This window comes from Aquarana catesbeiana, linkage group LG11 (assembly GCF_042186555.1).
Source record: "Aquarana catesbeiana isolate 2022-GZ linkage group LG11, ASM4218655v1, whole genome shotgun sequence".
Taxonomy (NCBI): domain Eukaryota; kingdom Metazoa; phylum Chordata; class Amphibia; order Anura; family Ranidae; genus Aquarana; species Aquarana catesbeiana.
In genome coordinates, this window is record NC_133334.1 from 212003976 (window position 1) to 212016290 (window position 12315).

General features: G+C 43.6%; 1 protein-coding gene across 1 annotated transcript in view; it reads right to left on the minus strand.

Annotated features, from left to right (window-relative positions):
• Positions 1 to 12315, minus strand: part of FIBP (FGF1 intracellular binding protein) — a 68214-nt gene that overhangs the window by 39026 nt on the left and 16873 nt on the right. The window contains exons 2-3 of the mRNA XM_073605265.1: positions 3887 to 3982; positions 179 to 377 (exon numbers count right to left, since the gene is read on the minus strand). Coding sequence (XP_073461366.1) covers positions 179 to 377; positions 3887 to 3971 — 284 coding nt within the window. The 5' untranslated portion in view covers positions 3972 to 3982. The remainder of the gene's footprint in view (positions 1 to 178; positions 378 to 3886; positions 3983 to 12315) is intronic.

The following is a 12315-nucleotide window of genomic DNA, read 5'->3' on the forward strand; positions in this document are numbered from 1 at the left end:
ATGTTGCTATCTGCACTCCAATAGACAGTAGGTTAGTAGGTAAGCAGAAGCGAACAGCCACACAACTAGCATTTTCAGAAGATGGTCAGCAATGGCAGTCTCTGTATTTCTCCCATAACAGGTTTACTTTAAATGGACACACAAAAGTCAATTTTGTTTTTCTTTTTTGATATACTACCTCTCAATCAACATGCTCTGCTTGTAGGGTGGTATCTGAAAGAGCAACTGCTGCACCAGCTTTGGGGGATAGTGAAGGAGCCTTTCAATCATTTGAAATGTACGATAATGGTCCATGGTGTCACTCTCGAGGACATCGGGTCCTGCTCCAGTCTGATCGAGAATTCCACTTTTCAGTCGAATATTGACAGCATCACCCACTGCAAGACAGAGGTGTAAAAGACTTCTGCTCATATCATTTAGGTCCATATTAATTAAAGTATGCATCAAAAAGTTAAACTGTATCCGAGCTTTAAGCTGAATTCACACACAAAAGTACAGCTGCCAGAGAGGTAAACTGCTGCAGTTTCCATTCCGACAGCTTTCCCTTGTGGCTGCGATAGGGGGCAGTGTGGTGCACGATTCAGCGCAGCACACACAGCTCCATTTTTTATTTTGTATTCAGACAAACTTTATTTGAAATGTACAAAATTTACACTTTATACATGGTTCTGTACAGCGGCACAATGCACTGCGCTGCTGTACAGTGCCATATGATTCTGTACAGTGAGCTGCATGCTGCAGCGTGCTTCAGTGCAGCCTCCGGCTGCATTGCAGTGTGAATGAGACACACAGGAAACAATTGTCTGCCGTGACTGGCGTTTTACAATGCAGTAAAACACCTGTCACCTCACTATATGTGAATACAGCCTTAGGGATAGATATGATGAGATGAAAAATATATGCATATATGCAACTGTATGTCAGAATATTCCCCACTAATAGTAAAAATGCAAATCACACAATGAGTATACTCCGATAAACCATAACTTTATGAACACCCACTTAATATTCAGTAGGTCCCCTTTTTGCTACCAACACAGCCCCGACCAATCGAGGCATGGACTCCACTAGACTCCTGAAGGTATACTGTAGTACCTGTCACTAAGCCATCAGTAACGGATCCTGTAAGTTGTGAGGTGTGGCCTCCATGGTTCAGACTTGCTTTTTAAGCACATCCTACAGATACTTGATTGGATTGCGATCTGGAGAATTTGGAGTCCAATTAACTTCTCAAACTCTTTGGTGTGTTCCTCAAATCACTCTTAAACCATTTTTGCAGTGTGGCATGGTTGCAAGAGGCCACTTCCATCAGGGAATACCGTTACCACGAAGGGATGTAATTGGTCGGCAATGTTTAGATAGGTGGTACGTGTCAAGTATCATCCACATGAATGACAAGACCCAAGGTTTCCCAGCTGAACATTGCCCAAAGCTTCATACTGCCACTGCCAGTTTGTCTTCTTCCAATACTGCATCCTGGTGCCAGATCAGACGACCTTCTTTCATTGCTCTGTGGTCAGTTCTGATGTTCATCGTCCATTGTAGGTGCTTTTTTGACTGTGGACACTTGTCAACATGGGCACCCTGACTGGTCTGTGACTACGCAGCCCCATACACAACAAACTGCAATGCCCATTTTTTCTGCTTTCAACACATCAATGTCAGGGACAACATGTTTACTTGCTGCCTAATATATCCCACCGATTTTCAGATGCCATTGTAGCAAGATAATCAATGTTATTCATTTAAAGTGATTGTAAGTCTTGTTTTTTTCCCTATAAAAATAACAAAAATGTTATACTTACCTGCTCTGTTGCAGTGGATTTGCACAGAGCAGCCCAGATCCTCCTCTTCTCGGGTCCCTCTTCTGTGATCCTGGCCCCTCCATCCTGTTACGTGCCCCCACAGCAAGCAGCTTGCTATGGGGGCACCCGAGCCGAGTCACAGCTCCGTGTGTCCATTCAGACACGGAGCCCCGCCTGGACCCGCCCCTCTCTCTCCTGATTGGCTAGCTGAAAATGGCGCTGCTACGGTGTCGCAGACAATCAGGAAGGGAGAATCTTGGACAGCTGAGACACTCGTGGACAGAGAGGGACCTCGGGTAAGTATTAGGGGGAACACTGGAAATAAGTGAAGAACCCTCAAGGTAAAGCCAAAGATAATATTATCAAATTTCTAACAAAAAAAATTCATATGTCCTCACCCAAGGGTGAGAAGGGGGAAAAGGAAGGGAGCAGGAGCTCTGCGGCAATTGTCATATATGTAAAAATAAAAAAAATGACAGAATTTATTAATATCAAAATGGTAATAGAAAACTACATGTAAAACACAAGACATATACAGTCTAAAATCATGACCACCTCATGGTTGTATAGTGAGACCAAATCTCAATGTGTGTGAATGAAGGAAGTCCCTCTGATTACACACAGAGGGACTTCCCGATCAAGCCTCTGAAGCAGCTGGCTGAGTCCGGTGAAACTGGTCAGGCAACCTTTTTGACCACCTCTGATGTTGTGACTATACCATTTTTAACCTGAGGATTTCACAAATGGCATATCTTGCGATGAGAGAGTATTGAGTGATGAAGCACCTCTGGATTGGATAAGTACTTCTTACCCCTTACCTTTATGGAACATTGAATTTGCGCTTGCAGGTGTATCTTGGATCACGGATTTCAAGAGCTCCATGAGATCTCTATTGGTAGCTCTGTGCTCATACACAGACTGTGGATTAACGATATAGTGCGTGGGAGGGAGTCCAGGACATAATATGTTTTTTACAACATAATATGTGGATCTATGCAATCTGTGTTATATACTTCTTGTTCCTGACAACTGAAACCTCCTCTAGACCACGATTACCAGACTTTGTCGTAAAGAGCTCAACACTGGGTTATTTCCATTGTCTACGCTGCAGGTGCACTTTGATTTTGGGACTTGATCTTAGTCCATTGTATCCTGAGGAATATTCAAATATCTCATTCTCCCTGAAGGAAATCTTGCCAGCACACAAGGTGAGCTCTCTACATAGTTGCTCCCACACAGGAGCTGTGTGTAATCAGAGGGACGTCCTTCATTCACACACATTGAGATTTGGTCTAATTATACAACAATGAGGTGGTCACGAGTTTAGTTTTATATGTCTTGTGTTATATGTGTTTACATGTAGTTTTCTATCACTTACCTTTTTAATATTAATAAATTCCGTCATTTTGATATGTACAGTGGGCTGTGTAGATCCATTTATTAATTCTGGAGATGGTTGAGTGACATCAGGTTTTTGTATTTTTAGTTTTATATAAGTATTAGGGGGATGCTGCACACAGAACGCTTTTTATTTTAATGCAAAGATGCATTAAGATAAAAAAAAAAAACCTTCTGCCTTTACAACCACATTAAAGCGGAGTTCCAGTCATTTGTTTGTTTATTAAAAGTCAGCAGCTACAAAAAGTGTAGCTGTTGACTTTTAATAAAAAGCCACTTACCTGTCCCATGAACCAGCGATGTACTCAATGCAGCCGTGTTCTCCCTCGACGGCGCCAGCATCTTTACTATGGGCAGCTTCACAGCCAGGTGCCCACAGAGCATGCGTGAGCGACGCTGCGTAAATGGTCTCGAAGTCTTCTAGGACCTGTCATGTGTCCCAGAAGACTTCGGGAGGGAGAACTTCCGCACGGAAGTGGAAGCAGGTACCTATAAAAATCGGGTACCTGCCCCCCCTCCTCCTCCCCAAAAGCTGTTTCACAAACAGGAGCCGGGGAGGAGGCCTTAAAGCGTAAATTTCCCTTTTGGGTAGAACTCCGCTTTAACCCGTCAGTGGTCATAAAGTTATGGCCTATCAGTGTATATAAAAATCAACAACAAGGCTTCTTCAATATGACAAATACCTGAGTATCCATCCAGCCAGAGCTGGTAAACCTCTTCATCTATCAGGGTGGTATTTCCCACAAACACGTTCAGTTCATTTGACATTGCTGGGGTTTCTGTAAAGACAATTAAATGTTTTGTCAAACTTTAGGTTAGGCAGATATGTAACCATTCAAAATTTGATTGGGTATCTCAATATGGTCCCTGCTGGAACCTGTCTTAGAATTTCAGGTTAGGATTTTAGATTTTGCTACTTAGTAGTATACAAGTAACATATTGTATTGATGGTATCAGGCTCGGTTCACACTGCCGCGACTTGGGATCTGACTTGTAAGACCCCAACTCACGTGACATGTAAAATCCCATGTCAGTCGATGAGAGCCATCTTAAGCACTACTGAAGTTGCTCCAACTTACAGGTTCCTGTACTACTTCAAGGCAACTTCTATCCAAATTGTGCCCATAGACTTTAAGGCTGCATTCACACCTCTGCGTTTTGAATCGCGGGCTGATTCGCCGTGATTCTGCCAGCGATTTCACAGCACCTAGGTGTGAATGACAAATCACAGAACGCACATTTGCGATGCCATTCATTTGAAAGGCACCTAAAATCATGGTGCGGTTCTGTCATGATAAATCATGCTGCAAGCGCGGCAACCCGCATCATGCGAAGCTTGTCGCCCGAAAAAAGATCGGGAGCTACTTTAGGGCGACATGCCTCACGCGATACCACACCGCGATTTTAGGTGCCATTCAAATGAATGGCATCTCAAATGTGCATTCTACAATTTTTCATTCACACCTTGGCACTTTGAAATCTCGCAATTTAGAACGCTGAGGTGTGAATGCAATCTAATGAGAGTTGCCTCCAAGTCAGATCCTCATCTTAATGGATGTGATTTGGATCCGACATTACAGGAAGATTACACAGGCATTCCCAGAAGTTGCTTCAAAATCGTGCCAAAGTCGCACTGCAGTGTGAACTGAGCCTTAAACTGCAATGTAGATGACTTTTTTTGACATTCTTTGAGGTGTAATGAAACTAGAGCCCAGAGATCTCTGACATCGTTGTGATCTGCCTAAGCATTACCATACACATTATAATCTGACAATACAATCTTTGTACAATCAACTTTAGGTTTTCCAAAGCTATGTAACAGAAAGACCTACATAACCCATCCAATTTAAAAATAAATTCACCTTTTATATTGAAAAAAAAAAAAAAAAAAAAAGTGCATTTTTACACTGGAGCCTGTAAAGTATTGCACTCACGATCAGCAGATTGCAGGTGCAATGCCAGGATCCTGCAGACTCTCAGTACACTGTATGACTGTACCTCCGATACAGGCAGAGAGCAACTGAATGGCATGAAGAATCAATGAACTACAAGAGCGCTCACCAGCGTTTGCCGAGCTACAAGTTGTCAACCACAGTAGATGTAGTTCATTCATTCTCTGAAGGCATGGTGTGGAAGGAGCTAGAACATGTTACATCTTCCTCCCTAAATATGTCCTTTAATTTGTATCCAATGAGGCAGGCCCTTGCACTACATCATTGTTAGTAGATCTAGGAGAGATTGCACAATCAGCAACTGTAATGTGTGTGGTGATCTTAAAACAGGCAACTCATTAACCACTATCCCTTTTAAAAGCCGCCCTGCAGTCAGTTTCCTGCTCCTACAGCCCAAAGACACTGAAACATGACGTGGATAACTGTACAGGGTAGGAAGACTGTCTTGTCCATGGGTAATGGGTACTGTATGGCCAGGCTTCCTGACCCCCTGCTTTCCTCTCTAGTACACCAAGTTGCATTCCTTATTTATTGGCTATTGAAGCTCTGATCTCCCCACCACTCACTTTAGTAACAGCCACACATTTTGAGTATCTGCACCTTTCTCTAAGGCTCCATGCACACTGGGCTTAAAAAACGCTCATATAGAACATTTTTTGTACAAAGTTTAGAAGAGTTTTACGTTTTTTTCTGCCAGTGAGCTCCAATTAGAAATGTGAACCAGAAGGTTTTTTTTCTCTGCCTCTAAACGTTAAACCCAAAATATGCCTCCTAATGTCCTAATATACATGGACACATAAGATAGCATTGAGTTGCTTCTACAGACAGAACACAAAGCTCCTGTAGAAGCAACGCTATTCAAGCCAGTGTGCATGGAGCCTCAGGAAAAAAATAAAAATTAAAAAAGGGGTTTAAAGTGATTGTTTAAAAAAAAAAAAAAAAAAAAACCTTTACAAACATGTCATACTTACCTGCTCTGTGTAAGTCTTCATGTACACGGAACGTTTTTACAACCTCTCCTGAACGATTTAACTTGACAGATAGTAACCCACGTTTAAAACGTCCGTTTTGCCACGTTTACGTTTAGAAGCGTTTAAAAGGAAAAAAAAAAAAAAAGTTTTCTTTTTCCAAAATAGCCAAGAATGAAAAACGCCTATAAACGAAACGCGGCTAAACACGGGTTACCGCGTTCCAAAAAAAAGCCTCTAAACTCAACTGCCTAGAAACGACTATAAACGACCCTGTGTACATGTACTGATAAGATAACATAGAGGAGAGTTCAAAAGCAGTTGAAAAAAATGCCCAACTGCTCCTAAACGTCGTTTACCAGCAGCAGTGTATATGAGGCCTAAGGGGTTTGCCCTTTTCTGGGGGGAGGGGGGGGGGGGGGCGGGGGCACTCCTGACTCCTCCTCTTCATTGGGTGCCCCCACAGAAAGCCGCTTTCCATGGGGGCACCCATGAGGGCGCAGTCACAAGTCCCACTGCTGCATCCATTGACAGACAGCAGGACTCAGCCCTGCCCCCCATGTCACTGGATTTGACTGACAGCAGTGGAAGCCAATGGCTCCTGCTGCTATCAATCTATCCAATGAGGACACGAGACAGTGGCTGGAGCCACTGGGCTCGTGCTCGTCGTTGCCACGATCGGGTTTAGGAAAGAAAAGTGGGTGGGGAGCAGCTGAAGCACAGAAGGCTTTTCACCTTAAAAGGGGTTGTAAAGGCAGAAGGTTTTTTTTTTTTTATCTTCATGCATTCTATGCAATAAGATAAAAAGCCTTCTGTGTGCAGCAGCCCCCTAACACTTACCTGATGTCCCTCTCTGTCCAGCGATGTCCACAAGTGTCTCAGCCGCCCAAGATTCTCCCTCCTGATTGGCTGAGACACAGCATTGGCTGCCACTGCTGCCAAGGTCTGCTAGCCAATCAGGGGAGGGAGAGGGCGGGGTCGGGTCGGGGCTCTGTATCTGAATGGACACACGGAGCTATGACTAGGCTCAGGTGCTCCCATAACAAGCTGCTTGCTGTGGGGGCACTGAACAGGAAGGAGGGGCCAGGATCACAGAAGAGGGACCCGAAAATAGGAGGATCTGGGCTGCTCTGTGCAAATCCAGTGCAACAGAACAGGTAAGTATAACACGTTTGTTATTTTTATAGGAAACAAAACCAAAAGACTTTCACAATCACTTTAATGTATAGAATGCATTAAGGTGAAAAACCATGAGACTTTACAACCCCTTTAACCACTTGCTGACCAGCCACTGTATATATATGGAGGCAGGTTGGCTCGATTGCGCAAACCCGTGCATGTGACACTGTGGGTGTGCGAGGGCTGCACACCACGGAAGCACGGCCTTAATATCCGCCGGCAACCTGTGATCGCGGCACACAGAGGCAGAACGGGGATCTGTCTATGTAAATGAGGTGGATCCCTGTTCTGACAGGAGACATCATTGAGATCTGATGTTCCCAGTGATCAGGAACAGCGATCTCTGTGGTGCTCCAGTGAGCCCAGCCCCCACACAGTTAGAACACACCCAGTGAACACAGTTAACCCCTTGATCGCCCCCTAGTGTTAACCCCTTCCCTGCCAGTGTCATTTATACATTAATCAGTGCATTTTTATAGCACTGATCAATGTAATAATGTCACTGGTCCCCAAAAAGTGTCACTTAGGGTCAGATTTGTCTGCCGCAATGTTGCAGTCCCGCTAAAAATCGCAGATCGCCGCCATTACCAGTAAAAACATAAAAAAAAAAAAAAAAAAAAGTCCATAAATCTTTCCCATAGTTTGTAGATGTGATACCTTTTGCGCAAACCAATCAATATACACGTATTGTGATTTTTTTTTACCAAAAATATGTAGAAGAATATATATTGACCTAAACTGATGAATACATTTGTTTATATCGCAAAAAATAAAAACCGCAGAGGTGATCAAATACCACCAAAAGAAAGCTCTATGTATGGGGAAAAAAAGACGTCAATTTTGTTTGGGTACAACGTCACATGACTGCGCAATTGTCAGTTAAAATGGCCTGGTCAGTAACGGGGTAAAACCTTCTGAGGCTGAAGTGGTTAAGTTAAAAAATAAAAAAAAAAGCCTCACCAGCTCTTCTTCAGCAGAGTTCCGCTTAAAAAAAAAAAACAAAAATTAAAAGTCAGCAGCTACAAATACTGCAGCTGACTTTTAATAATCGGACACTTACCTGTCCCAGGGTCAAGCAATGCGGGGGAACGAAGCCCCGCTTGTCTCCCCCTCCTCTCTTTGGCGCCGTCATTTTCACTGTGGGTGCTCGGCTGTGGCTTCACAACCAGGCACGCACTGCGTGAGTGGTCGGGCAATCATCTGGGACCTGTGATCCCAGATGATTGCCGAGAGGGAGGGGGGAGAGGTGACCTCCCTTCCGGTGGCGCGGTGTGCTGGGAGGAGGTGGGAGCTGGAACCCTCTAAAAAGAGGGTATCCACCGCCCCCCCTTCAAAAAAATAACATGCCATTCCCGCCAATCACTGTGAATGAAGGAATCTCCCCTCCCAGCTGTTGTAGTCAGACAGCATCCGCAACATCTGATTGGATGAAGCCACTGTTTGGCTGACAGTTAGCCACCCCACTCCTTCAGTTTAAAAAATTGAAGCTTGTCAAATGAAACATAGAAAAGTAACAGCAGAAAAAAACAAAAGACTGAGTGGTCCATCGAGTCTGTCCACCCCCCCCCCCCCCCTTTTTTTAAATACATGTTTTGTATTTTTTTTGTTAACTTTTATGTCCGACTATAGATCTATGTCTGTCCCAAGCATTTTACCGATGACTGTCTCATTACCTCTGCTGGTAGTTTATTCCAAGTATCAACTACCCCTTTAGTAAATGATCACTTTCTAAGATTAGTTTTGAACTTTCCTCCAGTTAGTTTGAGGTCATGTCCCACGTGGTCTTGATTTTGGTTTCATATTAAAAACACTGCCCTACTGAACCTTATTCACCACCTTGATGCATTTAAAGATTTTAATCATGTCTCCCCTTTCCCTTCTTTCCTCCAGACTGTACATATTAACCACTTACGGACCGCCCGCCGTAGTTATTTTACTTACTTTGAAGAGGGGTATCGTTATGGGGCGGCACAGTGATGTAGTGGGTAGCACTCTCGCCTAGCAGTAAAAAGGGTCGCTGGTTTGAATCCCAACCACGACACTACCTGCCTCGAATTTGCAGGTTCTCCCTGTGCTAAAGACATTCTATTAGGTTAATTGGCTTCTGTCCAAAATTGGCCCTAGTATATGAATGTGAGTTGGGAACCTTAGATTGTGGGCTCCTTGAGGGTAGGGACCGATGTGAGTGTGTGATGTATGTGTGGAGCTCTGCGTAAATTGACAGCACTATATTGGTTACCTTAAATAATATATAATAGAGGAGAATCTTAAAGTGGAGTTCCACCCACTTTTACAACTCTTCAGCATCCCTCACTAAACTGTGCACTGTAAACGAATTGGATATTTTTAAATTTTTTTTCTCAGCACCTACTGTATACCTGCTGTATTCATTTTTCACTTTCTCCTCCCTGGCCGTGGCCCATCGCATCATTTCCTGTTTGCAATGCCTTCTGGGAAGGGGCGGCAACTTCCTCTGACACTGCCGTTGCTATGTAAACCTGACATGAAACCTATTACACTGCTTGTGCTGCACTGAGCATGTACGAGATCTGCAAGAATGAGATCCAGGAAGAAATACAGTCTGGCTTCAGATGCCCACACTTAAGATGGCCACGGCCTGCTGTAAGTTTGTAAAATAACAAACTACTGCTATAAAACTAACAAAACAGGCCTTAGTTAACAGACTAACTTTACTAGAATACATTAAGCTTGTGTATTATAGAGGTATTTTTATTTTAGAAGTATAATTTTGACCGGAACACCACTTTAATGAGACAAAATGTACAAGGATAGGGACAATTGTAGACACGCACTCACACTCACTCAGGTTGAACCAGATGGATTAGTGTCTTTATTCAACATTACTAACTATGTAACTATGTTATGGCAGCAGCTAGCTGCCATAACCCCGGTATCCTCTTCTTCAGCGGGCGGTACGCTTTCAGATAAAAGTGGTTTCTGCGGCAGGTTCGCCGCAAAATCACTTTTATCGGCCTCCCGCCGCGCTCCGGTGCCCTCTGCCGCTGACTGGAGCAGTCGGTAGTGGCGAAGACGATCGGGTCCTGTGTCCTGTTAGGTATGGACATGAGTGAGGGGAAGATGGCCCCCACCCGTCTCCATACCATTGCAGGGCGGAAGTGATGTCAAAATGTCACTTCCGCCCATTACTCTTAAAGTGGAGTTCCTGCCAAAAATGGAACTTCCACTTTTTGGACTCCCCCCCCCTCTGGTGTCACATTTGGCACCTTTCAGGGGGGAGGAGGGAGCAGATACCTGTCTAATACAGGTATTTGTTCCCACTTCCTGGCATAGATCACCGCGGTGATTGCGGTGACCTACGCCACTTCCGCTGCCTACCCCGTCCTCCCCCGCTGTATTCTGTGAGACACAGAATACAGCAGGTACCTGAGAGGACGCGCAGCTCGACTCGTGCATGCGCAGTAGGGAACCAGGAAGTGAAGCCGCACGGCTTCACTTCCTTATTCCCCTACCGAGGATGGCGGTGGCAGCAGCCGAGAGCCGAAGGACGGATCGGCTTCGGCTGCCGACACCGCGGGCTCCCTGGACAGGTAAGTGTCCATATATTAAAAGTCAGCAGCTGCAGTATTTGTAGCTGCTGGCTTTTAATATTTTTTTTTCAGCACACCTCCACTTTAAAAAGACTTTTTTTTGTTTTCAAATTACATTTTTTTATTGCATTTTAGTGTAAATATGAGATCTGAGGTCTTTTTGACCCCAGATCTCATATTTAAGAGGTCCTGTCATTTTTTTATTATTATTATTACAAGGGATGTTTACATTGCTTGTAATAGGAATAAAAGTGACACATATATATATTTTTTAAAAAGAACGCGCCCCCTCCCGCCGAGCTCGCATGCAGAAGCGAACGCATACGTAAGCAGCGCCCGCACATTAAAACAGCGTTCACACCACACATGCGAGGTATCGCCGCGATCGTTAGAGCGAGAGCAATAATTCTAGCCCCAGAATTCCTCTGTAACCCAAAACATGCAACCTGTAGAATTTTTTAAACATCGCCTATGGAGATTTTTAAGGGTAAAAGTTTGTCGCCATTCCACGAGCGGGTGCAATTTTGAAGCGTGACATGTTGGGTATCAATTTACTCAGCGTAACATTATCTTTGACAATATAAAAAAAAAATTGGGCTAACTTTACTGTTGTCTTATTTTCTAATTTAAAAAAAAAATTATATTTTCCAAAAAAAGTGCGCAAATACGGTGCGACAGAAAGTATTGCAACGACTGCCATTTTATGCTCTACGTTGTTAGAAAAAAAATATATAATGTTTGGGGGTTCTAAGTAATTTTCTAGCAAAAAAAATTGTTTTTAACTTGTAAAAACCAAATCTCATAAAGAGGCCTGGTCTTTAAGTGGTTAAAGCGGTTGTAAACCATGGCTGGTCAAAAGACGAAAAAAAACCAAAACACACACACCTGGAAGGCAATTGCATTGCATACTAGCATACTATGAAATACTTACCTTAGAACGAAGCCCTCCAGTGGCGTGCTGTCACTGCTGAGAGAGCTAACATCTTCCCCTGGTCTCTCTTCCGGGTTCGCGCACTTCAGCTGTGTGATTGGCTGGAGCCACCATGATGTCAATCCCGCGCCCTCAGTTTTGGCACAAAGCTCTCAAGTTCTGGCAAGATATGCTGGACCTTCAGAGCGCATCCACTAGAGCTGCATGATTCTGGCTAATATGAGAATCACGATTTTTTTGCTTAGACGATAAATCACGATTCTCTCATGATTCTCGCGGCATAACATCATCTTTCACATTAAAACAAAAAAATTGGGCTAACTTTACTGTTTCTTCTTTTTTTTTATTCATTGAAGTATAGTTTTTCCCAAACAATTGCATCTGAAAGACCGCTGGGCAAATACAGTGTGACATAAAATATTGCAGCCATTGCCATTTTATTCCCTAGAGTCTCTGCTAAAATATATATAATGTTTGGGGGTTCCAAGTAATTTTCTAGCAAAAAATATTGAT